The sequence below is a fragment of the Aspergillus wentii genome (assembly GCF_001890725.1).
Source record: "Aspergillus wentii DTO 134E9 unplaced genomic scaffold ASPWEscaffold_3, whole genome shotgun sequence".
Classification (NCBI taxonomy): domain Eukaryota; kingdom Fungi; phylum Ascomycota; class Eurotiomycetes; order Eurotiales; family Aspergillaceae; genus Aspergillus; species Aspergillus wentii.
The window spans coordinates 1,927,016-1,953,333 of NW_024467834.1; the positions used below are offsets into that span (position 1 = coordinate 1,927,016).

The 26,318-nt window shown below is 47.3% G+C and overlaps 9 protein-coding genes across 9 annotated transcripts; 7 read left to right on the top strand and 2 right to left on the bottom strand.

Moving 5' to 3' along the window:
• Positions 1–1,442: 1,442 nt before the first annotated feature.
• Positions 1,443–3,526, top strand: ASPWEDRAFT_50365 (uncharacterized protein; the record flags this gene model as incomplete). Its single annotated transcript, XM_040837427.1, has 6 exons — positions 1,443–1,636; positions 1,688–1,827; positions 1,877–2,532; positions 2,581–2,911; positions 2,968–3,344; positions 3,398–3,526. 6 exons carry the CDS (start codon positions 1,443–1,445, stop codon positions 3,524–3,526), a joined length of 1,827 nt encoding a protein of 608 aa, XP_040690699.1.
• Positions 3,527–4,467: 941 nt separating this feature from the next.
• ASPWEDRAFT_38658 (uncharacterized protein) lies at positions 4,468–5,575 on the top strand. The gene has a single exon (XM_040834930.1). It carries the CDS (start codon positions 4,480–4,482, stop codon positions 5,551–5,553), a length of 1,074 nt encoding a protein of 357 aa, XP_040690700.1. The 5' UTR covers positions 4,468–4,479; the 3' UTR covers positions 5,554–5,575.
• Positions 5,576–6,221: 646 nt separating this feature from the next.
• ASPWEDRAFT_170522 (carboxylesterase/lipase family protein) lies at positions 6,222–8,155 on the top strand (the record flags this gene model as incomplete). The annotated part of the gene is made up of 5 exons (XM_040830636.1): positions 6,222–6,514; positions 6,568–6,859; positions 6,915–7,106; positions 7,155–7,359; positions 7,410–8,155. The coding sequence occupies 5 exons, from the start codon at positions 6,222–6,224 to the stop codon at positions 8,153–8,155; spliced, it is 1,728 nt and encodes a 575-aa protein (XP_040690701.1).
• Positions 8,156–8,784: 629 nt separating this feature from the next.
• On the top strand, positions 8,785–9,548 carry ASPWEDRAFT_181950 (uncharacterized protein; the record flags this gene model as incomplete). Its single annotated transcript, XM_040831893.1, has 3 exons — positions 8,785–8,967; positions 9,012–9,226; positions 9,281–9,548. The coding sequence occupies 3 exons, from the start codon at positions 8,785–8,787 to the stop codon at positions 9,546–9,548; spliced, it is 666 nt and encodes a 221-aa protein (XP_040690702.1).
• Positions 9,549–11,795: 2,247 nt separating this feature from the next.
• ASPWEDRAFT_181951 (HET domain-containing protein) lies at positions 11,796–14,274 on the bottom strand. Its single transcript, XM_040831894.1, has 2 exons — positions 13,728–14,274; positions 11,796–13,679 (listed from the first exon to the last, which is right to left on the bottom strand). The coding sequence occupies exons 1-2, from the start codon at positions 14,041–14,043 to the stop codon at positions 11,821–11,823; spliced, it is 2,175 nt and encodes a 724-aa protein (XP_040690703.1). The 5' UTR covers positions 14,044–14,274; the 3' UTR covers positions 11,796–11,820.
• Positions 14,275–17,306: 3,032 nt separating this feature from the next.
• Positions 17,307–17,967, top strand: ASPWEDRAFT_181952 (uncharacterized protein). Its single transcript, XM_040831895.1, has 3 exons — positions 17,307–17,495; positions 17,557–17,657; positions 17,716–17,967. The coding sequence occupies exons 1-3, from the start codon at positions 17,427–17,429 to the stop codon at positions 17,717–17,719; spliced, it is 174 nt and encodes a 57-aa protein (XP_040690704.1). The 5' UTR covers positions 17,307–17,426; the 3' UTR covers positions 17,720–17,967.
• Positions 17,968–19,962: 1,995 nt separating this feature from the next.
• On the top strand, positions 19,963–20,862 carry ASPWEDRAFT_38662 (putative isopropanol dehydrogenase). The gene has a single exon (XM_040834931.1). The coding sequence runs from the start codon at positions 20,047–20,049 to the stop codon at positions 20,788–20,790; it is 744 nt and encodes a 247-aa protein (XP_040690705.1). The 5' UTR covers positions 19,963–20,046; the 3' UTR covers positions 20,791–20,862.
• A 76-nt stretch (positions 20,863–20,938) lies between these two features.
• Positions 20,939–21,859, bottom strand: ASPWEDRAFT_58715 (uncharacterized protein). The gene is made up of 3 exons (XM_040838403.1): positions 21,663–21,859; positions 21,402–21,578; positions 20,939–21,213 (listed from the first exon to the last, which is right to left on the bottom strand). The coding sequence occupies exons 1-3, from the start codon at positions 21,741–21,743 to the stop codon at positions 21,064–21,066; spliced, it is 408 nt and encodes a 135-aa protein (XP_040690706.1). The 5' UTR covers positions 21,744–21,859; the 3' UTR covers positions 20,939–21,063.
• Positions 21,860–22,110: 251 nt separating this feature from the next.
• ASPWEDRAFT_38665 (hydrophobin family protein) lies at positions 22,111–22,828 on the top strand. Its single transcript, XM_040834932.1, has 3 exons — positions 22,111–22,441; positions 22,501–22,565; positions 22,624–22,828. The coding sequence occupies exons 1-3, from the start codon at positions 22,249–22,251 to the stop codon at positions 22,666–22,668; spliced, it is 303 nt and encodes a 100-aa protein (XP_040690707.1). The 5' UTR covers positions 22,111–22,248; the 3' UTR covers positions 22,669–22,828.
• Positions 22,829–26,318: the final 3,490 nt, after the last annotated feature.

Genomic DNA, 26,318 nt, shown 5'->3' on the forward strand with positions numbered 1-26,318 from the left:
CGGACAAGGCTGGGGGGCTGAATTGGCGATTGGCGGGGCAGACAGTGAGAACCGCTAAGCGCTCGCTTTGCAGTCGGCCAATAGGATGCAGCCAGAGCGCACAATGTGCTCATCTGGTATGAACCTGTCAAACATTTAGATTAATTATTACGGAATATCTATTGGACTAGAAGTCATGGAGAGAAATAAATGCCTTCTTCCATTCATGTCATCAGTATATGGACCCCCATGACTTTGATTGGTGTAATATATATCCCTGCTGCTACGATGTGCAATATTCTTTTGAACCACAAATAGCACTACAAATGTCATATTCGGAAATATATCTATTATAAATAAAAATTGATGTTACATGTGACCCTCGTAAACTTAATCTACCAGTTCGTTGATTTATAGGCCAAGACCAGGTGATGGGATGGAGAGGATGCTGATCGACTGATCACTGCAGAGCTAGCACAAGATTGTCAGCGCCGAATATGTCTTCGCGCATAAGTTCAAACCGATATTTTACCAGGCTGAAGAGAGCCGAAGATTGGTCCTACTACATATTTCCGGTTGCATGGAATGAACCGGTAAATGATCGGCAGCGGACGGCGCCGGCCCGCACTTTTTATGCATATTTTGACGGATGCGGCGGGGCTACACAGCGTCATTTTTGCTATTGGATGACAAATGGCGGAGCTGAACTGTCATGTCGCTCCAGAGTCTGTCTGATACTGTCTAAAGGATGAAAACATTTCTGGCCGAGTATTCGACAGACCAAGGCAATTTAACGTACTAGAGAAATCGGTATTCCCTACATGATATGCAATTCTAATAACTATCCGGGATGCGTTAATTTTCTTCCTTTTTGTATACTCCTATGCTGTCAATATGTCGACCCCACATGTACTGCCTTGCATTGACATATCCCGTGGGTCGTAATGCACGTCAGTCAGCGAGTCGACTTCTTCCAACAGGCATGGCACGAGGTGGAGTGCGACGCTAGTTATATCCATTTGCAAATCATATAGAAATCTCAACCCAGGCTGACCCAAAGATCAGACATTTTGTGACGTTATTGGTCTGGCTCAGCTTTCACATTCTCAAACCACCACTGTCTACAGCTCCCATCTCTTCAGCTCGTATGTCTTCAAGCCTCACGCGCTGTACTTCTGTATAGCGGGGCTTCTCGGCCCGTTCAAAAGTCATGTAGGCAGACAGTACAGTAGCTACTGGTCTATTGGCCATGGAAGTGGGAAACAAGCAAGAAAAGATCAATTAGTTAGGAAGGGATTGACTGCAACGAGAGGTAGTATCGTGACGTCAATACAACCAGACCCACAGATATTGGCTATATAAACACCCTTCTGATCGGTCTTTTCAAGGTCCAGAAACTACGAACATTCATCTTTTTCAATTTATTCAGTGACAAAGCTTGATTCGCCATGGACACTTTCACAATGGCAGGCTCCCACCTGCCCGACTATCTTCCCATTGCACCAGACAGACCCCCCAGCTTCTATAACAGCATCGATGGTGGTTTTGGATCCGTTGACCAGGCCAAAAAAAGCCGGCTCAAGGGAAATGGCTATCCTATCCCGGGAGTCCAGTCCCCCAGTGCAACCTCTGTCATGACAAAGGACTATTTCGTCAGGTATTTCCAATATTCTTGTGTGATGTGAGGCAGTTGCTAATGGCTATCCAGTGATACAGACTGGCAGACTATGCTTGACCATGGCAGCTTCGACTACATCGTCGTCGGCTCTGGTTTTACTGCTCTTGCCTTTATCGACGAGGCGTTGAAACTGAACCCGGACTGCAAGATCTTGGTTCTTGAGAGAGGTGGTATGTGAACTGCTGAACACATTCTATTCATATTCTCATATCTGTTCAGGTTTCTGGCTTCCAACCCATTTCCAGAACCTCCCCCTCCCATTCAAGATGGTCCTTGGAGGCCCCTCAGAGACCTTCCCATGGACCCTCTCCCGTAAGACACACAAAACCCGAGAGCTTCAATTCTGCCACGGCTCCTGCCCTTTCTTCGGCGGTCGTTCGACATTCTGGTCTGCCTGGTGTCCGCAACCACCTATCGAGCTGATGCGAGGCTACCCCAGGTCCTTGACCGACGCAACCGAGGAAAGATGCTTCTGGGCGAAGGCCAAGGAGCTGCTCCATGTCACCCCCGCTAACGAGATCGGCGATACCATCTTCGACGAACTCCAGACGAAGATCGATAACACTCTGGAAAAGAACCTTAACAAGATCTCAACCGCAAATTATGTTGAGTCGGCTCCATTGGCTGTTGGTCATAGGAGCCCAACGTCGACTTTGCGGTTTGACAAATTCTCTGTGCCGGGGCCTATGTTGGCGCTCTCTGAGGATCAGCGGATAGCTGCTACACAGCGCAACGGCTCGCCCTTGGAATTGATGAATAATTGTGTTGTCAAGAAGATGAGCATGGAAGATGATGGCTATGTCCGCATCCTGGAAACTAGCAAGGGTGTGTTGAACTGGGATGACAAAAACACCAAGGTCATTCTCTGTGCTGGTGTATGTTCTCCAAACAACAAAACAAATACACAAGCTGACTTGATACAGTCCATTCCCAACGCCACTCTTCTTCTCAACTCTTTCGAAGGCTGCGAAGAAACCGTTGGAAAGCGCCTGACAGGCCACTTCCTGACTCACATTGCTGCCCGGTGCCCTGTTTCGGCCGTGCCAGGCTACACTCCCGGCAAAACACTCGAGATCGGAGCCACCTATCTGGCTGGACAGCACACCAACGGAAAGCAGTATCACATCCAAATCACTGCCATTCATAGTCCTAACCCAGAGGACGATGTCGACGATGCGGCCCGCGAATGCCCTGACTATGCTGCTTCTGCCACCTACGACCAGCTGAAGGACTCCAAGGACCATATCGTCTTCAGTACGTGTCGACCTAGAACTATCCATTGATATTATTATACACTAACCACACAATAGTCTGTGCCACCCTAGGTGAATTCTCGGAAGACAACAAGGACAACTGGATCAAAAAGAACAAGACCAGAGACATCACCTCCAATGTCAACTTGCAATTCACCGTGTCCCCCGATGACAAGGCTCTCTGGGACACCATGGATACCGCTACATACCAGGCCATCCAGGTCATGTCCAACCAGCCCGTTACTGACAATGGCCTCGGCCAAGGAATCGAATACTGGGACACCAACACCAACAGCTGGAAGGCGCAGAAGCCTGCTGTTGACACTATCCGAGTCCCCGGTGCTGTCCACGAGAGCAGCACGGCATTTGTTGGCGAGAAGTCTAAAGGCGGATCGCTCGATGATATGTACAGACCCCATGGGGTGAAGAATGTGGTATGTTTATCTATCCAAGATTTTATCAAGACTATGAGCTGACAACATGATAGCATGTTACCGGTGGCGCCGTATTTCCAACTGCAGGAAGCTGGAACCCTACCCTGACCATGTGTGGTTTTGCACAGGACCTTGCTCGGAAGCTTCACAAGGAGCAGTCAGCTAGAGTTAGAAGACACTAAACGTACTGCAAGGAATAGCACTCATATCATTCTTTTAATTCAGGAGAGATGCGGAAATGGAACTGATGGAGTTGTATTGACAATTTAAACCAGTGAAAATACAAATCAACCCTTTCATGTTTCTGATAGCTACAAAAGGCAATCTTTCTACTGATCCATCATTTTTGTGTTGGAGTTGCTTCAAAGTCTCATTGGTTGGCACAGCATCTCGAATACCCCAATAGGACTAGTGCAATGCATCCACAACTCCCTTCTCTCACCAATAGAGCACACTCTCCTTAATTCTTCCACTCAAGTCAGCCCAACGTGGCTGTGGTTAGTGCCGATACAGCCCTGCTATAGGTGGACCCAAAAGTGGGGGAGGCTGTTTCCCGAGTGGGGGCCGTTTGGGTGTCCTCCCCGGCCCAACAGAACAAGTGTTCGCAATTCTAGTGAAGACTTGAAACGCTATCGAAAACTTGTTGATCTTCAGCCTTGCCAAGTTGACAATCTCATTCTTTGGATGCACAGATATGCCGCCCGGTGCAAGAGCCTCTAGGAATTGCGGCAACTGCCGCGCTGTCAAACGACGGGTGAGTGCTTTTTTCTCTTTGGATGTAGACTAGACCAAGGCCAACTTCTATGTATAGTGCGACCAACAGCTTCCTCACTGCGGACAGTGTATTCGTCTACGCGAAGAATGTCCCGGGTACCGAGATGAATGGGAGCTCGTCTTCCACGACCAAACCAGCCATACCATCAAACGGTCCAAGGGAAAACAGACCAACGCAGCCTTGACCGAAACCAAGCATTCGCCGCCCATCCGCGGGCCGAGCCCCAGCGCTGACGAGGTCGGAGTTAACTACTTCCTGTATCATTTCGTCATTGGAGGCCCATCCCCTTCGCGGGGGTATCTTAACTACGTGCCGGCTGTTTATAGCGCTGATGGCGAACACCCGACACTCGTGGCCAGCATGGCAGCTGTAGGGCTGGCCGCGTTGGCCAACGCAACTCAGCAGCCTGAGCTGGCTAAGCATGCACGTGCGAAGTACTGGGAAGCAATCCAGAATGTGAATGCTGCATTAGCGTCACCTGCTGAGTCTGTCAAGGATAGCACCTTGATGTCGGTCATTTCCCTGACCTTATTCGAGCACGTGTCCCACTTTGAGACGTGGTTTCGACATATTCAAGGAGCTGTGGCACTGGTGGTTTCGCGTGGCAAGAGCCAGTTCTCGAGCCCAGCTGCAGTTCTCATGTTCAATCAAGTACGGGCAGACATGTCAGCTGCGTGTATCCATAGTCTCCGACCATTTCCAAGTGAGATGCTTGAGTTGCAGGACGAAGCAACCAAGCACGCTGACACCTCCAGTGGGTTTTGGCTTCTGGGGGTTCTGGCGACCCGGTGTTCGAATCTTCTGTCAAATGTTACACATAAAAAGAGCGCACCTTTGGCAGGCTACATCGAAGAAGCAACTGTTCTTCAGTCGGACTTTCAGCATGTTCTTCAGATCCTCACCAAACAAGAACCATATACCACTACCCGAACATCCAGTGGAGATCCAGAGATCTTCTACAATGGTCGATCCGATCTCTACCAGACTTCCTGGGCGATAAGAGTCTGGAACAACGCACGGATGTTACAAATAGTCGTCTGCGAGGTTAAATTCCACCTCTTGAACAGGATGCTTGCCACAGCTATGACACCACCCTGTCGCACACAAATAGAGACAAAACTGAAAGAGACGTTACAGATTCTCTTAACCCTAGGAGATGATCTATTAGCTTCTGTCCCACAGGCTCTAGGGCATGTATCATCGGTATCTGAACCTATTACCTCTATTAATTCATCTACCCACGCTAGTGTGTCAGGCAGGTATCTGCTAATGTGGTGTCTCTACACTGTGGGGAAATCTCCGGTCACCGGAAGCAGTACCCGGAAATGGGTTATGAGGCGGCTCCGGGATATTGGTGAAAATGCAGGCATCGCAATGGCGCTGCAGTTTGTTGATGATGTAGACGAGATAGACAAGTTAGCTGGCCAACTATAATTTCTCAATTTTTCATGATGACACTTTTTCATCAATATTACTGTTAAATCAGCTCTCTCCATATTTTTTAGCTAGATGCCATTCTGCCTTGTGTAAAAATATACATTCTCCATTTATGCCCACTCTGGCAATCAGCTCCGAAATATATCTCCGTACCCAGGAAACCACGCATATATTGCTCGATCGGTAGAGCACTGCGAGCCTCGCTCGCAGTACGCCTACTGATGTGTGTTCCTGCAACCGATCTATATTTGGCCCCAATGCGCCCAATTGATTTCTCGGAAAAGCTTGCCTGTTGCTTCTTCGCCCTCCTGCAGAGGTCTAAGCCCCACTGTCCCACTGTTTTGCCAGCCACGGCTCGCGTTGATTGGTGCTGCATCTCTGAAGCCCGAATAGGGCTAGCGCTATGGGTCTGGATGGGCTAGCGTGGGCATCAGAATTGGGGCTGAAAAGAACTGCTGGGGACGTCCGATTGGCTGATCTGGATTCTGGGGCCAAAAGGTGGGGCTAAACCAAGCACTGCCCATCAACAAATGCAGCCCTGCGATGAAATTATTGCAGTGATTTCAAATTGGGGACAATGTCATAGAGCTTGGCTATATAAATCTGGAGCTTCCCCAGTCCAGATCGCTTTAATCATTCTTCATCTCAGTTACAAAATAATCACCATGAAGCTGCTTTTCCCTACTATGCTGTCGGCTTTCGCAGCCACAGCGATGGCTTCGCCTTCGGTCAATATTGAATCCGGTACCCTTCTGGGTGGAAAGTGTGCCAACAAACAAAATTCCGTCTACTACAAGGGAATTCCCTATGCTGAGCCTCCCCTTGGAGAGCTGCGTTTCGAGCCCCCCAAGCCCTACGGCAAATACCCCAATAGGGTGTTTAATGCAACCACCCCGGCCACGGCCTGCATTCAATTTGGATCAACATTCGAAGCACAAGGCAAGAAGTCTGAAGATTGGTAAGTTAGTCTTTGGATTCTCTGTGTGACTGTGCTAATAGATCAACCTTCAGTCTGTACTTGGATGTTTGGACTCCATCTCATGCCACTAAAGACTCCAAGCTGCCTGTCAAGGTGTGGGTCTACGGTGGATCAAACACAGATGGCGGAATCAGCGACTCTCTGTACGATGGCTGCAACATGGCAGAGGATGGCACAATTCTGGTGTCGATTAACTACCGACTTGGACCCCTTGGTTTCATGGGATTGAACAGTGCCGGAATCTACGGTAACCAAGGAATTCAAGATCTCCTTCTTGGATTGGAGTGGGTTCAAAAGAGCATCTCTGCTTTTGGAGGTGACCCGGTATGTAAACTCCTACAATAGAGGGAATTGAGAGCTAACATTATTCCTAATGCAGAAAAAAGTCGTTCTCTTCGGACAGTCAGCTGGTGCTACCGATGTTTATGCTATTGCTACTCTTCCTGAAGCACCATCGCTCATCAATGGTGCTATCGCGGAGTCCATCGCTTTGCCCTCGCTGCTGTCGAATGTTTCTCTGCAACAGAGCGGTGCATCATATGCCAAGTCTCTTAACTGCAGTGTTGGAGATGTGAGTACAGACACCTTCTATATTCTAAATTGATATTGACTTTTATAGAAATCGTGCCTAAAGTCCAAGACTGTCGCTGAGCTGAAGAGCGCGTACAAGTCTGACAGCTACCTCACTACTGGAATCGGATCAGCTTCTGGCCTTGGTGTTTCGTCTGCATACTCGCACAGGTTCTGGCCGTATGTCGATGGCCATGTCATCTCCGAGAACCCCATGACTCGTGGCATTCAAGTCCCGACCATCTTTGGATCCAGTATGCATGAAATCCACCACTCCTCTGAATAAAGACTAACAAATCCCCAGACCAAAGAGAAGGCGTGATGGATGCTCTCACCAAGTACGACAGTGTCGAGCTTGTGGAATCTGCCAAACCCGCTGATTACACCAAATTCCTGCGCGACAACTTCGGCCCCGCCGCTGCCACTATCGGGAAATACTACCCCCTCTCGCTATTCAACGCCACCCTCTCGCCCGTCATCTCAGCCATTGCAACCGTCATCACCGACTCTCAGTTCAAATGCGCCGGATACCAGGCCGCCACGCTGGCGAGACAGAAGAACATGCCCGCCTATATCTACGAGTTCACCCACAACTCCACCTGTGTCTGGCTCGACACGATGATCCAGGACTACATTTCTGTCTATGGCGCTGCTCACACTGCCGAGCTCCCCTACGTCTTTGGCAACCTGCACTTTGACTTTGCCAACTCCAACACGACCTGCACGGACACACCGGCTGAGATGAAACTCAGCAAGCAGATGATGAGCTTGTGGACTGCCATGGCGGAGAACGGTAACCCTTCTACTGACGCCATCCACTGGCCGCAGGTTGAAGTCGCAAAGAACTTGACGACTCCTGGGTTGGTCTTTGCTAACTCGACTGCGCCTGGCTCTATTGACTACTCGGCTTGTGCTCTGTGGAATAAGGTTGATGCTCTCCTGAGCAATAAAACTGTTGTGGACGCGTGGGAGAGAAGCACTGCTTCGGCATCTGCTTCGGCGACTCCCTCGGCGACTCCTTCGCCGGTTGGTGGTGCGTGCCGCGCATAAGTGACTGCTCTTGATGGAGTTGTATTTCCTAGTTTGGCCTTGGGCATGTTCATGTAATATTTAGTAATGACGAATAGAGTTTATGTTTATTAAGAGATGTATCAATTTGTACGTGCCACGTATATGTAAAATAACAGGACTGCTCTGGCTTGAATTAATAAACCTGGTCAATAATATCAGGGAGATAATGGGAAACGTTTAGCCTTGCCTCAAAAACCAGCTGATAAGCCTTCGATTCCGATATATCCGAAGTATAGCCATGACTGACTTGTCCAGCATGTGTTCGTATAGGACGTATATCTTGTATCGGATCCTGCTCCACGGGTCGGGTCGGACGTTTCTACCTTTCCGTTTAGATTGGACGAAATGAGATCGATATTTGCGTCAAACAAGGAGATTAAATGAGCCTAGAAAAGCTTGGTTTCATCTGGCTTAATTGTGAATGGCTATGTTGAGGAATGTGAAACACCGGTATATTTAGAGGCATTTATCTACATTTCTCAAATTTGGTCTTCCAAGGCATCTTATCACCAGTAGGAGAATAAGAGGCATTTCAAAGTATTTAAAGATGATTGAGTCTACCAGTATCCTATACAAATCATCACGATCATCATCATCATCACCTCACAATGTTCCTCCAGTCTTTTCTCCCGCTCCTCCTTGCCCCCTTGATCGCGGCCAGTCCTACCGGCGTCGCTCCTCGCAATGCACACCACGCACGGCAGTACATCGAAGCCGACGATCTGGCAACAGGTCAGTGCAAGGACGTGATGTTCCTTTTCGCCCGTGGATCTACAGAAATCGGCAACATGGTAAGCATCTCCGTTGAAAGATGCGACTCTTGCTGACTCGACAGGGCACTGTCGTTGGTCCTGAAGTCTGCGATGACCTGGCTCTCCAGGGTATCGGGTCTGTCGGATGCCAGGGCATTGGCGGCGCCTATACAGCTGGTCTGGCGGAGAACTTCCTCCCCCAGAACACCGCACCGCAGGATATCCAGGCTGCAGTGGACATGTTCAACCAGTGCAGTACCAAGTGTCCTAATGCGAAGATCGTTGCGGGTGGATACAGGTGAGTATCAGCGATTCAATCATAATAGTAACTCAATCTAATCCATAATCTCAGTCAAGGAAGCGCCGTCATCGACAACGCCGTCCAAAAACTCTCCGACGACGTCAAGGCCAAGGTGAAGGGCGTGGTGCTATTCGGCTTCACTCGTAATCTGCAAGACGGAGGCAAGATTCCCGGCTACCCGCAGGATCAAACCAAGGTTTTCTGTGCTGTAGGCGACTTGGTGTGCGATGGCACGTTGATCATCACATTTGCCCATTTGACGTACGGCGCGAATGCGGGCGAAGCAGCGACCTTCCTCGCGTCCAAGGTCAAGGGGTGAGGAGCTGAAAATTGGGTCTGGTGATGGATGATCATTTTTCCCTGTTGCTAGTATCTTACGGTTACCTAGAAGAAATGGATTTTTGTCGAATATTGAGTCAGTTGCAATTATGGGTGCTGCTAAATGGCTGTTGGTGATCCACCGGACCGAGGTCTCAAAAATGGGTTACCCACTATGTCTTTATCAACCCATGAGATGTTTCAAAGACATTTAACCTCGGCCATTCATCTTCCATGTGCCTTGTATCCTCTACCAACTGGTATGTAGACTGGCACTTGCAGATCATCCGGTTGAACATGATTTTCTTCAGCACGTTATTGACAAATTGACATGTTCATCAGTGCTGATCCTCTTCAACAGTGATTAAAGATCTTCCATATATGTACTACACTTAACTATCCTGTTTCACGATTAAGTACCACTCTTTTTAAAAGCCGCCTTGAACTGCTTCGCAAACCAGCCACATACTCCGGATTCATAATCTTCGTATGAATCCCCGGGCAGTCATAAAAGTGGACATTACATCTGACAAAATCCTTCTACCGTCCAAGCGTATTATCCCTCCAATCCTGCCTATTCTTTGCTGCATTGCATGGCGGATCTGCCACAAACACGTCTAGGTGATCCACTTGTCCAACTGGCCCGTACCCTTCAGCATGAACCCGAAAGTTCTCTCCAATTTCGGCAATCAGCTCTAGACGGCCTGCGGTGAGTGCAAGTGCATGCACACGCTCCCAATGGCTGATGGACAATATATAAGCCAATGCATCCGGCCGGGACATGATATGCTCGTAAAGATTCAATAAATGGTTAGGATGGAAAGAATCTGTCAGGTGTACGGACATATCTACGTGTAAATGAATCACAATCATACTCGCTACAAGGTCCAGTCCTATCCAGTTGGAAGATGCACCACGTGTATTTGATGGTGAGCAGTCTTCTCTTGCACAGCCAAGACAATCTCCCCATGGCGGAGGGGATCACCCTTGGCATTATCAGTGCTTCCTGAAGTCAGCATTAGGATGGCTGTCTCTTCAGGCTTCTTCATATCCCCTACTATGGGAAAAATGCTAGGTGGGCGATCAGAACCCAGACATGTGCTGGTGGCTAATACCTCAACCGGATATAGGTGAAGACCCTCCCCACCAAGGACCTTGGCAACATATCATTGAGTTGTGAGAATGACTGGTTTTTGGAGAATAGTCTGCAAATGACGCAAGTGCTTCTCCCGCTGCGTCAGATCATGCACGAATGGCGTTGATACGACTGGGAAACATCCTGCAATGATATCAGCCCAGAGCCAGTGCGGCATGCCACTACTCCCAACGATATTGAAAGGCTTGCATCAATCAAGAAGATGCAACTGGCATTCAAACCCTCTTTCTAGAGGTCGGTTTCTTTTTTAATTGAAGATACATAATTTGCATATCTGCTGGTCCCGTTTCAGCAAGGAAAAAATGTACGAGATGAGACCCCCTACATCATAAACGTCTACCTCATTGGCTCTTCAGATCGAATGAAACAAGTTGATAAATAAACTATGAAGGGAAGCTACGGGTTGTCATCGGATACCATCTTCTTCTGCTTCTGTCTATCTCGTTTCCCTTTGCCTTTTGCCTCCTTGCTTTGGTTCATCTTACATATGTAAGTCTCGCTCGAATCTCGGGGAAATAGCCGGGTCCCCGCACGCAATGACATTCGGCGTTGACCATCAAGGAGCTTGTTGCAGAACCTAGATGTGACATGGCACCTCCATCAGACTTGTTAGTGGCTTCAATGTGGATGCTTGGACTGGAAGCTCCTGGTATTTGGAATGGTGATTTGAATGTGACCGATTGAGCAAAGCTGTTGAGAACGGAGGTGGTTGATTATGAGAGTGTGCGTTAATATTAGATAGAATAGAATGCAAATCAAACAGCTTTTGTTTATAATTCTGGCTACTGCTATTTACCTATCCGTAGTAGGATAAAAATGAACTTACTGCAAGCATGGAGGGTCTGGCTTTACTACTATATATAGAATAGATAAAGTATAAGTTTATATTGAAAAAGCAAGTATACTACCACCCTACCTAGTACTAAGGCTGATAATTAAAGAGTAGAAAATTACATCCTCTACTCATGGAATATATCCCTAGTATACTTACTACCTTTTTATATGATAGATAATTACTCTATAAAATCACCATATGAATGTGTCTAGTTTGACTTTTCGTAACTCATATACTGCTTGTACAGTAATAGAAAGCTCTGGAGGTATTCTGTCATAGTAACTAGGCAAGAGTAAAAGTCCCAAACTTCGGCTTTGCATCAATCCAAACGTCGAAGTGACTTTTCGCCAGCGCAACTCGCCTACTGATCCCATCTTCTGACTTCACCACCATCAAATACACGATCAGCTGTGTGCTCTCGCTCACAATTAATTCCACAGGATAAGAAAACTTCGATTTTTTTAACGCAGCGTACGCCGACCCATTTACATGAGGGTCGAAGGCAGACACGTCGGCATCGCAGCGGAGGAAAAGAGCTATAACGTCATACTCGGTATTCAGATCGATCAGGTCCCAGTTTGCCGTTTCTTCGTCGATCCATCCGAGGACCTTTCCAGTTGCCTCTTGGAGCTTCCCATATTGAGTATATTCTGAATGCGGATTGTGCTGTACTGGTTGGATGCGCAGATGGAGAGATTGGGTGTGCACCATGGTATGGCCGGGTTGGCAGCGTTGGTAAAGAGGGAATTTGGTCTTCATATTCTTGATCAACAGAGTGCGCGAGTCAATACCTTGTGCCGCATCGCAAATGTCAGCCAGTGATGACCAGTTTTCGTTTATCGCGTCTTCGTATTGTCGCCAGGCACAGTTAAAGCCCAGTTCTGCTGAGAACGTCTCGGGAAAACAACCTGCCCGCCAGGCTATAATCACCGCCAGTTCTGTCTGGAGATGCTCTTTCACGTCCTGCTCTCCAACTTCATGGCGCTTTTTGGATATGTTTGGGATACATTTGAATGAATTCCCAGACGGAATCGCCCAGATAGCCAGCGAGGCGGTGCTTGACTTCCAATCTGGCCAGATGTCACGATCGATCTTGACGGTATTTCTTGTGGATAGCCACGTCCAGGATGGGAATACATCCCCATCCGTGGTTCGTGGTGGATACTTTCCATCCTCTGTATACCAGAGAAGAGCATTGGTGAACTCTTCGAACGGGATGCCGAAATAATGGTTAGTCCCATAAACTGCATGCAATATGCCCGTGAACGCTCTTAGTATGTCTGACTCGAAGGTAAGATCCTTGCTTGTATACTCATATATCAGCTTCCGGTAATTCGTCAACCCGATCTGAGCCTTGTAGTACGTATCCACGCTTCCTGCCTCTTCATCTGTATATCCATGTCGCCCGTTGCACTCGTAAAAGAGACCCATGTCAGAAAACATCAATAAAAGCTGGGAGAGCATTGATTCCTGGAATGTCCAGCCGCGAGTTGTCCATTTTGAATGTCTGACCAATAGCGGATAGGGAGATTTTTCATTGAGCAGGTAGAGACCCTGTGTCGTTCCTGTCCATCGTGCTGGTCGTCTGTCCACGCCAGGAAGACCGTACTCGGCATTGTCGCCAGCGAGCGCAACCAGCGTCACATATGCATGGTTATATATCCTGCCCATGGCGTCTAGGTGGGGGCTTTTCTTCTCTATATCCTCGTCTTGGAGAATGCATAATCTGTCTACCCAGAGATAGCGCACTTGGAGATTATCGCATACTATCGTCGCGTGTCGGATGACAGCTGATACACTATTATCTGCTAATGACCCTGGTACCGAAAGGCTGTCGATATTCGATGTAAGTGCTTGTAATGATCTACCTGCGCTCCCCCAGACATAGCTTAATGCTGCATAATTGCAGAATGGAGGAGCTCGTTGCACACATCGTCTCTGCACATCTATGACACGAAACCCGGGTAGGAGATGTTGCACATTATCCTTATAACAGGGTGTATGATGTTTTTGAGGATCTGTGTCACAATCACGAAGCCAGCCAGACACTTTGCGCCAATCTATATGCCCCTCTGGTCTTTGAATCGAGATTAAAGAATTTCCTGACTGAGGGTCTACAGTTCCATAGTATGTAGAAATCGCTGCATCCGTTAGCCTTTCTCAAATTCGCATGGATAGAATCCACTCACCTTTCCGAATGTCGCTATTAAGCTCCATCTCAATTTGATAGTCAAAGTCTACACCATTCAAGCTCCCCGGTTCGAGTGTCACAGACAACGTCACCTCCGCGTCTGCTTTGACGCCCTTCAGTGGCGCTAGTCTGGCTATCTCTGGCGCAAACACGGCACATGTTGAACAATCAGATCGTTCCTGTACCTCATCCACACGCCCCAAGATCAAGTGAACCCCGTACAACCCGAATGCATTGTTATAGTACTTTTCCCGCTGCACTATATCCAGATCATACCCATAAAGCCCACAGCGGATGATATGGCCCAGCCGCATATGGCTACATACTCTGCATAGCGAGTCCCGGGGTATCCCCACGCATTCATTGCAATCCTTGTGAAAGCATAACCGGCGATACACTTCCAAATGACGCTCCCAGTCTGCGCCTGGGTAGGTCCAGCCATAGAACTTGACTAGACTACTGCAGAGATGGCAGCTTGGGCTGGTGGAAGAGAGGATTTTCTCACGTGAGAAGTGAGGGTTTCTGCTATATGTGGTGCTTTGCTGTCTCATGGTATTCAGAGTCAGTGAGGAGTGAGCTGCAATTGATTTGTGATTCATGTTCAGTGATTTATGTGATCTGCAGGTGGGGCGGGATGTGGATGTGGCAGGGTGTGACTGGCTTAGGATGTCTACGGCTAGACATGGGCATGATGATTTGGATGAAAGCAAAATAAAAAAAGATACTAAAATTAAGAAAAGTAAAATTACATATAGAATAACTTGTTGGAATCTAATGGAGTCCAGAATGATTGTTGGTCACTAAACATCAATGGTTTTATCTCCTCGAGAACCTCCATACAGAGGTTTACACTAAGGTACTACCGATGTTCTTGTTATTCTCTAATAAAATCTGACCAGAGCCTGCTGCACTAGTAACTGCGAGCATGAAACCACGTCAGTTTTACCAGTGCAGCCCCGATTCCTTTATCAGGATAATCGATTATCAGAAAGTGTGTTAATATTAGACAGTATAGAATGTAAATCAAAATTTTTTATTTATAATTGTTTATAGTACGATTTATATCTGAGTAATAGGCTTTTCCAATAAATCATTCCATATTATCCATGAGAATGATTGCCTGTTTTATGATAAACGCAAATGTGTAATATAAACGTTCTGAATATACTAATGGATTCTAGTTTTGACTCCCACACATCGGCCGAGCGGTTGATCGATGTCTTCGAGGTGGACGGGTTGTATGTACCGGCCTTGTCCGCATAGCATGCAAAAGTTTTGTTGTCGCAGATCTTCGACGAAAAGACCGTACTGCCATAAGTGTCACCGCGATATAGATAGACTGGTTCACGGTCATTGCCCAGATTGACAATCAACGCGTACCAGGGGCCATCTGGGCCATGGTTTGTGGAAGACCAAACGAATTCAAAGGGCCAAGTTTGAAGACTGAGTTGCGCAGCAGACAGCTAAACACCAGAAACGCTGCCATTATAGAGCAAGAAGAGAAGGAGTAGATGATACAGAGATAAACAGGAGGGGGGTTGAAGAGATAGTGCGTATGAGAGATAAATGGAACAATTGACCTACCCCAAGTGGGCAGTTGCCCAGAGAGGCCCTCAATCACCTGGGCGATTCTCATGTGGCTGTACAGAGATGGCCGCTTGGCGAGCATCTTGTAGTAAGATGGAGCCAAAGCAGAAGGGGCTCATCGTAGATTAATGTCGGTTGGACTCTTCTCACGACGATCTTTGGACAAGGCTGCGAATTACTTTTAGACCGGGTTTTTGGCCTGGAGTAACCTCTCATTCTGCCCAGGATGCTATTCCTCTCAAAGTTCTCTTCGGCCATATTACAAACGATTTAGGAAGTGGTGTTGATAAAGTCCACCATGTCCTCGAGCTCATCAATGCTGTCTGTGTCCATATCAAAGGTGCCCTGATGAAGTTCAACCAAGTCTTGATAGAGTGGTGCCTTGGTCAAGTCCATTGGGGATGATGAGTAGTAAGTGTGTTTCAGAATGTCAGATTCCCTAACAGGCACCTCAATTAACTAAATGTACTGGGCCAAGAATTGAAGGATTTGATGACGTGTTTGTGACTGGGGACCCTGGCAGCAAAGCTGTATATACTTGCAGGATGATATTTGTCACTAATAAGCAAGTATTTCCATGGCTGCCTCACGCACAAGTACCAGAAATCTACATGATGAATAATAATAATACTGTCATTGCCATTGATGGCGCTGACAGTGTATCTTGGATCTTCTAGACAGTTTGACAGAAACATTGGTGGAGATTGACAACCCAATGCCCCACACGAGACTATCCCGATAGTCACTGGCCCTTGAGCAGAGTGTAGACAGCCATCGTCTTTATTTGGTCACAGAATCTTGCCCCCACTCACAGTCTTGGCAAATGAAAATTCATATCTGCCTATATTCATTTGTTCTGTCAGTTTGTTCCACGGGAAGACCTAGCATATCTCCATAGCCTTGGATACCATGCTTTCGGCTGGAATTCAAAGCCACTGTTCGATATAACTATCGGAAAACGTGAGCAAAGGGTCCTCAGTTTCCGTAGCCCTTGGCCAAGCTATGCCCCCATGGGAGTTGTAAGGGCCAAGAATTGAGAATTTCTCCTGATAATGACCGATCCAATGAGTATTGGAGAGAAACATCTATCTATATAGGGCACAGTTCTGTCTATAAGAACCTGCTTTAGTATAAGGTCCTCTATACAGTACAGACAGTTAGGAATGAATTAGAATAAATATTAGCCATATTTAAATATTCCCTTTTTCTACTCTTAACTATCTTCCTACATAGTATAAAGAATATCCATCTATATATGACAGATAGAGCAGGACTGCATCTAATATTGCGAAGTTTCTCTTGGGACTTGGAGGTCGTATTTCCCATTTCTTCGGTGCTGAAGATCTGTGCAGCTAACCGAAAGGAGACTGAACAGTGTTATTATAGGTAGTAGTGATATTTGTTGGGTATACACGCATCACTTGCGTGTATATCCACCTTAAGGGTGGGGATCTGACAGTCCCCGCATGAGGATGGTGGGGAATTAATTGATGTTGCGGAGACGAGCAGCCTCGTTGTGCCCAGCCTTGATGCGTCCAGCTTTGTCATCTCCAGGCCATTATACATATAGGAATATGGGTATATGTCATTTCAGCAGTAAATTGCACTTTTTGGGTTCAAAGGTCATTTATATAGGATCTGAAGCAGCATTAGATGCGACTATTTCTGGGAAAGGTAGATAGAAGCAGGCCTAGAAAATAGTGATCGCCCGCCCAGGTAACTTCCTTCAGAAGCCGAGAAAGTTGACGGTAGAGCACTGCCTACTCCATTTTTCACTTCGCTTTTGAATTGTTGGCATATGAATATATTGTTGGCTTGTAATTGCAAGGTTGATGCCAGCTGCTTCCGTCCCACCTTTGCGAGGATCCTCAAATTATCCGATGGATTAGGCCCCCAGTCATAGCCTCAGAGGCTCATACAGCGTCTTGCTGACGTAGACTCTCAACCCGAAGACTTTGAATAGACCTCTCTTTGATAGGATTAAAGGTATAAATAGCCCATTGAGCTCGCAGGTAGTCTACATCATTATCATCATCTTAAATTCAAAGATAACTCAGGTATATCCAGCAATTATCTTTTACAAGCCCACCTTTTTATCTAAATTATCGCCATGAAGCTCCTTAACCTTATTATGCTGTCTCTGGTAGGCATTGCTGCCGCTGCTCCAGGCCTAGAGAAGGTATGTCTATCTCTGATAAATGCTTTATGTAGCCTTAATTTACGTACTCACAATGCTCCAGCGCTGTGACGATGTCTTGATGACCTGCAAAACTCATGATGATTGCTGTCCTGGACTTGCCTGCACAGGCAAGATTACGGGTAATTGGGTTTGTCAGCCTAAGTGAGTTTTATTTTTTGAGTTCCTGGCTTGTATACCAGCTGCTTACCCTGGTATCTAGATAATAATGCTATCCTCACGAAAGGGCAGTGAGTCAATTATGAAAGGACTTGAGCAGAGTTTTTTGATATCGGTATTGAGCAATCATGCATGTCGAGAAACGGGTGCCAAGTCACCTGCCCAATGGGGTCTAGCACATTCCCATATCATGTAGCTCAGCTCTATTGGTTTAGAATCACTAAGATACATCTAAGTACATCAATTTTATGGTCGAATCCACTTGTTTCCGTAAATTTACAAAGCTATGGGCTGGCAGCATGTTTATATATCTTCTGCAGCTGCTAACAGACATGTTTACACATCCCTTTGTCTATATCATTCGATTGCAGCTTTCCTTTTAGAGAAAGGCTGGGTCATTGTGTACCGTATTTCCAATGTTAGCGAGCATTCACATGAATTATGAGATGAAGGTAGCACTGGTTAATATGTATATAGATGCCTTTCCCCTCCGACCCAATGCTGGTTTATAGGGAGGCAATGTAATGTTATGCTTTTAATCGTTGTAGTTCTGCTCTCTGCTCTTCTGGTCTTTTTAATTGGATCTTTTTTAGCGTGACTGGATAGTGCGGGATTGACAAGCTCCGTCACCTTCATGTGGGAAACTACGAAAGCTAGTCGTTATCCTATCCGAGGCTTCCATCACCTTGCTCAGTAGGTAGAAGTATCCGGGCCGTAGATTTTATTATATATATATACATCGAATTGCAATCCTGCATCTTGTTGTTCACACAATCTCTAGCTGCTGACAAGTACCTCTTTCGCAAAGATAGGTATGGTCAACTGGGGATTTCATGTTTTGCAATACTTTAGCGTCATAAGATAAATCAATGGATTACAGCCCTAGACCTCCACATAATAATTCCTCCCGAACCCCCCACGCCAAAGGAACAGCAGCTCTAGGACCCAGGACACATACGGTGGGACTAAGAACTAAGCCGATTACCAGCCAGGACAGACGTAGTCTTCCTAATAGCTTCAAGGCCCAAACACAAGAACTAGCCACGTCATTGCACCAAAGATATTGAAAGAGCGACAGGCAGTGTAGCTCATGAAGAATGCTAGAAGTGATACCTAGACGAATGGATTTGAAATTCATCCCTTTCATAGTACAATTTTGTACAACATAAATGCTGCATCTTACTTGACAATCCCTCTGCCCCCGGAATATCTTCACTGTTCTTTGAAACCACCCCTACCTTTGATCCAGACATATCTTGATTAGTACAACTTTGCCTAATATTTGTCTTTCTTGTACTATACTTTGCAGAAATTTATGTATCGGCAGCCCCTAGATAGAAATTCGCCACCTTATGACCTCATCCTACTTAGAAGAGCAACCATTACATATGGATCGCTGTGTAACATTTCCATATAGTTAAAGAGGATTCTCTACTGAGTGCTACGTAGCTACCCACAACCAATAACGATACTTCTACTGCCAATGATCTAATTCTTCCCATGATCCCCAGAATCAGCCATTTCAACCGTTTCTCCGCCCCCACAAGCAGGCTTCCTTTGTGATAAGTCCCCCAAAACAAACCATACTGATCCACAGCGTCCTGAACCGAAAACAAGGCAAAATTACTCCAAAAAGTAAGGCCTCCATTCCACGTAAAGGGACCGGTCTTGACCGTATGCACGCCCGCCCGAAACTCAATAAATATCGGAGCGATAATATTAATCAAGGTCATGAACTTGGGAAACACGGGTTAAGGTCACTTTGCCCACTCTGGGGGGTTATGCGTGCAATATACTATTACCATACCTTGGATTCTCTGTATGAGGCCCCTATTAGTTGATTGACGCGTGGGGACATGCCTTTTTATTGGGTGCTGATGGTGATGGTCCAAGCGTTTTCTTCGTGTGGATTCTCCTCCACCTGCTTAATAATTACATCTATATAAACCCAGACGTCACAACCATCATGTCTCCCACTCCATCTCTCTCTCTATCACAAATCTAGAATATCACCATGGACTCCCTACCCTCCATACACCGCGCCCTCGTCCTCGAAGACCACGACGAGCCCACTCTCCAGCTCCAAACCCTCCCCATCCCCCAGCCCTCCACCGGCAGCGCCCTCGTCCGCATCACCGCAGCCGCCATCCTCCCCTACCACAATGCCATCTATACCAGCCAGCGCACCAGCTCCCTCCCCAAACCTCTCATTCCCGGGTTCAGCGCAATCGGGCGCATCGCCGCTGTCGGACGCGATGCGACACTCCTGAAACCCGGACAACTCGTTTACGTGGACTGCGTGGTTCGCGCGCGGGATGATCCAAGCTGCTTCTTCCTCTCCGCCATCTACGAGGGTGGTAGCGAGGGTAGTAAAATGTTGATGCGGGATGCGTGGCGCGACGGGACGTTCGCTGAGTACGCTAGGGTGCCGGTGGAGAATTGCATTGTGCTTAAGGAGGACAGACTGTGTGCTGGATTGGGATATGCGGAGCAGGATTTGGCGTATATGGCGTACATGCTTGTGCCATATGGCGGGCTACGAGACATCCAGCTGCAGGCTGGGGAGACGATCATCGTGTGTCCCGCGACGGGATTCTATAGCAGTCTGGGTGTGCAGGTTGCAGTGGCGATGGGGGCGAGAGTGGTAGCGGCAGGCCGGAATGCAGAGAAAATGGCGGCGTTAAAGGGAGAGATTGAGAGACATATGCCTGGGGCAGAGATTGAAATGATGACGATGACCGGCGATGAGGATGAAGATGCGGGTGCGCTGAGGGTGTTTGGGGCGGATGCTGTTCTGGATATGACGCCGTCGACTGCGGGAATGGCGACACATACGAAGAGTGCCATCAAGGCGCTTCGGAGGGGAGGGAGGGTGAGTCTAATGGGGTCTACAAAGAACATCTCGGTTGCGGAGATTATGATGAACGATATCACGCTAAAGGGTAAAATGATGTATGAACGGGAGGCGGTGGTACAGTTTGTTAAGATGGTTGAGAGGGGGTTGTTTCCCATGGATTGCATCGAGACAAAGGCGTTCTCGTTGGAGAATTGGAAAGAAGGGCTTTATATGGGGGGAAAGCATAATGGCATTGGGAAATGCGTAGTTCTGGCTCCTTGATGCATCATTTCCTATTCTTTGAACACACATGCAACAGATATTCAAAGAGAACAAGAATATAAAAAGAAAAAAAAAAATATAGAAAAACATACAACAGCAGGGATTCGCTGGTGGTCACCCACCCAACTACTAACCTGCCGGCGTGTGGCTTAAGTACGGCTGAGCGGACGGGAAGCCCTGTTCTCCACACCCTGTGGTCGTATGTACTGGAAATAGCATATGAGGGGGTTATATAGGAAGTCAGAGACGACCACGCAACACCCTAGCCTGCTTCTATAAACGTGGCAAAGATCCTTCCAGCCCATATAATGGATCCAGTGGAGGAATCGGCACCGCATCACTAAGATCACCCAGAACCCCCGTCGGGTCAGAACCCAGAGCGTAATTCATATCGAAGCGATGGTTTGTCGAATCCAAAATCCCCTATCTCTGTGTCAGTAATGCACCCAGACACGCCAGTCGATCTTACATTGGGGTAAAGACCAATGAATTCATAATCATCTCATGAATCCACCGCGGCGTGGCATATCCCTGCCTGTTATTGTTAGTGTTTTTTTTTTTTTTTTTTCTCCTTCTTCCCTCATTGATTCAGAATAAACCGGTCTACATACCGGCAGTACAAACACGTCGCCTTTCTGCACACTCAGCTTCATTCCGTAGGGACGGCCTTGGTCATCAAATTCTAGATCTTTCGGTCCAACGCCCAACATATACGTTGATCCGCCCTGGATGATCCCATAGTATTCATGACATTGTGTGTGGAAATGAGGAATCTTGTATCTTTTCCGCTATCCGCCTTTAATCCAGCCATTCGGCTCAATAATATTCAGGATGTTTCGGGGGCTGGTATCTTGCAGTGCATTGCGGTAGACGAGGATTGGGAGGCTGCTGTTTGGTACGTGAGGGGTTGGGGCGAGGAAATACTGCTCTGGCACGACTGGTTTGGGGGACATGGTTGATTTGCATGATGATTTTAATAGTTGTTGCTGCTTTCTCCCTCCCTCGTGTTTTCAATTTCGCTTATTCTGCTGCATTTACAGTTTTGACCAATGGAAGAGATTTTCGGCCGTCAAAATGCCGAATGTGCTGATCTGGATCTGGAAAAATCGGAAAGATCTGCCTTGATTGATACCGACTATTGAAATCGATTTACCGTCTGCTGTATTCTTCTGTTCCAACTGGCCCATGAGATGATCAACGGCAATACTATAGGGCACTAATACAGAGCTGAGATTTAAGCTGAGATTCAAGCGGAGCTTTTCCAAGAGATCGGCAAACACTCGATATTATTGCTTCTTTGGGAGGGCATTATTACGTTGTTTCTCCCCCAGATCTCAGCTGACCAGCCCACGGCGTTCTAATAAATAGATCCACGCAGTCCGTCTTTGGACTGTATTCTTCTTTACTTGTCCTTGTACCTTGAACAATTCTTCTCATTTATCGCTTCCAAATTTCAATATGCGCTTCACTCCTATTCTGATGTTCGCGGCGTTCGCAGCTGCTTCGCCCCTGACAGCCCGAGACAGCCCATGCGACCAAAAATCCTTTCAATGCTGCTCGCAAGTAGTAAACCCATCCTCACCTGCAGCCAGCGCTTTAATTGGATTGCTTGGAATCTCTGCCCCGACTTCCGGGGAGGTCGGGTTGACCTGTAAGTCTTCCGGCTACTCTTCTGTATGGTTATGATCTGACATGCCCTCCCAAACCAAGGTTCTCCACTCAGTGGCACGGGTGACTCGTGCGACCAAAAGCCTGTGTGCTGCGATGATAACAGTGTAAGTATCACATCCTAATGGCGTATGAACACGGGACTGACATGCACATTCACCCCAGTACAATGGAATCATTGCTTTGGGCTGTACCTCTGCGAGTGCATAAGGGGTTGAAGGATGTGAAGAGAACATGTATGGACAGCACCTCATAATTAGAGCGGGCTATCACCATTATAATCATTAAATAAAGCTCCCTGTCCATGTGTGCTGTAGTCAAATAAGAAACCAGACCAGAGCCAGGATAACGATGTGCAAATTAAAGTACGAACCACAATGCAGTCTCTACAGCATCTTCTAGTCTTTCCCTCTTTCATGCATGCTTTGAGTCAGTCTGGTTCAGCTATACACACCCGTCTAACTCGCTTCCTCAAGCAGGATTTCGAAATGTATTAGCCCTATTTATCTACCACCTCCCATGGCAGGTAAGGAGTTTGTCTGCTGCCAGGAAAGAAATTTGGAATGCCATCGCGATGGTGGAATAAAGACGTGTTCCAGCCATATGATCATACTCATGAATATGTTGAACTTGTCAACCAGGAGATTCTATCGTCGCTGGGGCAATATGTGACATCTTCTTGGTCAAATATTCTGGGCCTGGCCGTTTATGAAAGTCAAGGTTTCTAAGACTTCCCACAACGACCAGCTGCTCATATTCATGGCTCAAGAAACTTGTTCAATATTTCAATTGACTGTGAGGCTTGATTCCTGCGATTGGCCTTCACTGCAACCTAACCAGCAATGAAAGTGCCCAATTCATAAGCCGTCGCGTTCAGTGAATGTCTTCATCTTCTTCACGTTGAATTTGTCGTTGAGAATTGATCCCACCCTACTCCAATATGCTGTGATGATGTACCACGGTGCCAGTAAACAGCCACCTGCTAGTATTAAAACCGTTTAAATCTATCGATCAAGAATGATAATAATACCAGAACCAATAAAAGTACATGAAATACATAATATATATCCAAAAAAAAATACAACAGCAAGGTGTAAGGTGGTGGTCACCCAAATCCGCTCACCCTGTCGTCGGTGGTTCGTCGCCCTATTCAGTCGCCCTTCAGGAAGATCCAGGCAACTCTTCACCCATATGGATATTCTTCACTGTAGAAATAGATAGCGCCTTTGTGTAATTTTATGATGAGGAGGTTTAATTCAAGTACAGTGATATAAATACTAGATGATCGTAAGCCTCTGCTGTACACGGGTAAGGTGACTCGGTCTGGACCCAATTCGAATAAAATTGATGTCGACAAGAAGCTGGACTGCACCAAGTGGCAACAGAAGCTGAACGGCATTGACGATGTTATTCAATGGCAACATGTGGACTCGCATCACTGGTCAACCGTTATATATCCTGTTTCTAGCCAACTGGGTGTGTGGTGAGGACACAACTAGTCGCTCACAAATAATCAAATGAATACGATATCCGACTAAGGTATACATAGACTAGTACAAAAAGTGGTAATCATTATTATTTGCCGATGCGTGTGCTAATACAAATTCAAGTTTCGACCGAAACCACCATTATTAAATCCGTCTGTAAAGAATTAAAAACCTAGATATCGCAAAATGACCGCAGGTGTATGCAATCTTAACTGCTCGTTTCCGTTTTATTTCAAAGTCTTCCGTGTTGGGATGCGAGTTCAAAAGAAGGTGCAACGTGTCTAAGCGGCCATTTTCAGTTGCTCCCTCAATCGCAGTTCGACCATTCTCTATTGCCGGAGCCCCGTTTATATCTGCACCCAGGCCCAACAGGATTATGACAATACGGATATTCCCATTGATGGCAGCGCCCTGGAGGGCAGTCAGCCCGCCGAAAGGAGCCGCGGCAGCATTGACATTAGCACCGTGCTGGATCAGATATCGGGTCATGCTGAGATTGCCGGCAGTTGCGGCCTCTTGAAGTGCTGTTCTGCCTCGCCGTGGACTGGGTGGTGCATTTATATCTGCTCCTCTCTGTACAAGCAGATTCATTATTTCGTAACTACCAGTGGAGATCGCAGCTTGGAGTGCAGTCCTCCCTCCTTTGGCATTTGCGGGAACATTGACGTCTGCTCCCCAATCGAGTAATGATTGCACAATATCAATATTCTTGGATTCGACTCCTGCTTGAAGTGCGGTGATCGGCCCTAGATCTTCTCGATTCCAGCAGTGGTTAATGTCAGCTCCTGCCATGAGCAGGATTTGGACGAGATCAAACATTCCCTTGGCAGCGGCAATTTGAAGTGGGGATTTCAGTGAAGGCGCGCTGTTGACATCGGCCCCCGCCAGAAGAAGTATATTGATCATGGTCGTGTCTATGTTCCATCGAGTGTTCATATCCTGCTGTAAGATACGCGATCGAATCTTTGCGTCCTCCCTAATGACCGCCGGGTCTTCCTGAAGAAGCAGTTGGACCATCTGCACATCTTGTGTTGATACTGCAGCCTCGATCACCGAGGTTCCATTGGAGACAGCTGGTTTGCCTCTGATATCACCCCCATGTTCTAGAAGAAGTCTCACATTGGCGATAGATTGGATCCCAGCAGCCTTCTGCAACGCCGTTCGACCACAGCTCCAGTATGCAGGCGCATTGACGTCGGCACCATATTCCAGCAAAAGTCTGACAAGTTCTTGGTTGTCATTTCCAGCCGCCCGTTGAAGCGGCGTTAACTTTGCTAATCCAGGGGAAAATCCAGGATTTGGGCTGACCCCCTTTTGCAAGAGCCATTTTGCCATCTCGTAATCTCCTTGCTCCACAGCACTATGAAGGGCAGCATGTTTCTTCTCATTTGCCTCGTCTATCTCAGCCCCTGCAGCGAGAAGACGCTGTACCATTTCAGACCTTGCTTCATTGTCTTGAATTCGAAGCGCTCTCTGTAGAGCCGTTCTGCTGTCGAAGCTTGGGGTTGCATTGGTATTTGCTCCTGCCTGCAACAGGATATTCACAGCTTCAATGTTGCCAGCAGATACCGCACTTTGGAGAGCCGTCTGGCCCTCTTCAGGACTGGCTGGAGCATTTACATCCGCCCCCTCATCAATAAGGAGGGTTAAAATGTTTGTGTCCTCATGCGCTGCCGCAGCCTGAAGAGCAGTTTGCCCTGCGTAAACACCTGCCGCAGCATTGACATCTGCCCCCTTCTTCAGCAGTATCTGAACCAGTCTTTCATTGCACACCATGACGGCTATTTGCAATGCCGTATGGCCATACTTTTTCTTCGGCCTGATGTCCACGTGTGCCCCTGCGGTCAGAAGCATGCGAGTCATTGTGATGTTACCCGCTCTCACGGCAGCCTGCAGAGGAGTGAAAACAGGTATCTCACCCTCGGCATAGGCTTCTTCGACTATCTCACAGATTGCCTTCTCGGGATACCTGGTGAGTCGGGGATTCACAGCAGCTCCCCCCTCAAGTAGGATCTGGACAGTTTCCCAATTCTCAAATTCTGCCGCTATGAGGATTGATGGTTTAAAGGAGAAATTCTTGGCTTTATTATCCCATGGATCCACGGAATTTCCAGATTCAGAGTCAGAGTCAGCCAATTCCGAGTCACTGTCCTCGGTGTCAGTTGACTCGTGCTTGTAGCCAGATCTCGCGTCAATGTCTGCTCCTACTGCGATCAGGAGCTCTGGGATCTCGGTCTTTGATTTCTGGCATGCAATTTGCAGCGCCGTCCCTCTTTTGTAGGTCGTGTAGGCATTCGGATTGGCCTTGGCCCTTAGAAGAAGCCTTACCAGTTCGGTATCGGCGTTATCCACGGCGGATTGCAGTGGTCTCGC

Excerpts from the sequence above, each read along its gene's own strand:
- ASPWEDRAFT_38658 (XM_040834930.1), top strand. The coding sequence starts at position 4,480 with ATGGCAGCTGTAGGGCTGGCCGCGTTGGCCAACGCAACTCAGCAGCCT.
- ASPWEDRAFT_181951 (XM_040831894.1), bottom strand. The coding sequence starts at position 14,043 with ATGCGGCTGGGCCATATCATCCGCTGTGGGCTTTATGGGTATGATCTG. Across the intron at positions 13,680-13,727 it reads TAATAGCGACATTCGGAAAG|CGATTTCTACATACTATGGA; the intron begins GTGAGTGGATTC and ends TAACGGATGCAG.
- ASPWEDRAFT_181952 (XM_040831895.1), top strand. The coding sequence starts at position 17,427 with ATGAAGCTCCTTAACCTTATTATGCTGTCTCTGGTAGGCATTGCTGCC. Across the intron at positions 17,496-17,556 it reads CTGCTCCAGGCCTAGAGAAG|CGCTGTGACGATGTCTTGAT; the intron begins GTATGTCTATCT and ends ACAATGCTCCAG.
- ASPWEDRAFT_38662 (XM_040834931.1), top strand. The coding sequence starts at position 20,047 with ATGTTGATGCGGGATGCGTGGCGCGACGGGACGTTCGCTGAGTACGCT.
- ASPWEDRAFT_58715 (XM_040838403.1), bottom strand. The coding sequence starts at position 21,743 with ATGTCCCCCAAACCAGTCGTGCCAGAGCAGTATTTCCTCGCCCCAACC. Across the intron at positions 21,579-21,662 it reads ACAGCAGCCTCCCAATCCTC|CGGAAAAGATACAAGATTCC; the intron begins GTCTACCGCAAT and ends AAAGGCGGATAG. Across the intron at positions 21,214-21,401 it reads GCGACGTGTTTGTACTGCCG|GGGATTTTGGATTCGACAAA; the intron begins GTATGTAGACCG and ends ACACAGAGATAG.
- ASPWEDRAFT_38665 (XM_040834932.1), top strand. The coding sequence starts at position 22,249 with ATGCGCTTCACTCCTATTCTGATGTTCGCGGCGTTCGCAGCTGCTTCG. Across the intron at positions 22,442-22,500 it reads CGGGGAGGTCGGGTTGACCT|GTTCTCCACTCAGTGGCACG; the intron begins GTAAGTCTTCCG and ends TCCCAAACCAAG. Across the intron at positions 22,566-22,623 it reads TGTGCTGCGATGATAACAGT|TACAATGGAATCATTGCTTT; the intron begins GTAAGTATCACA and ends CATTCACCCCAG.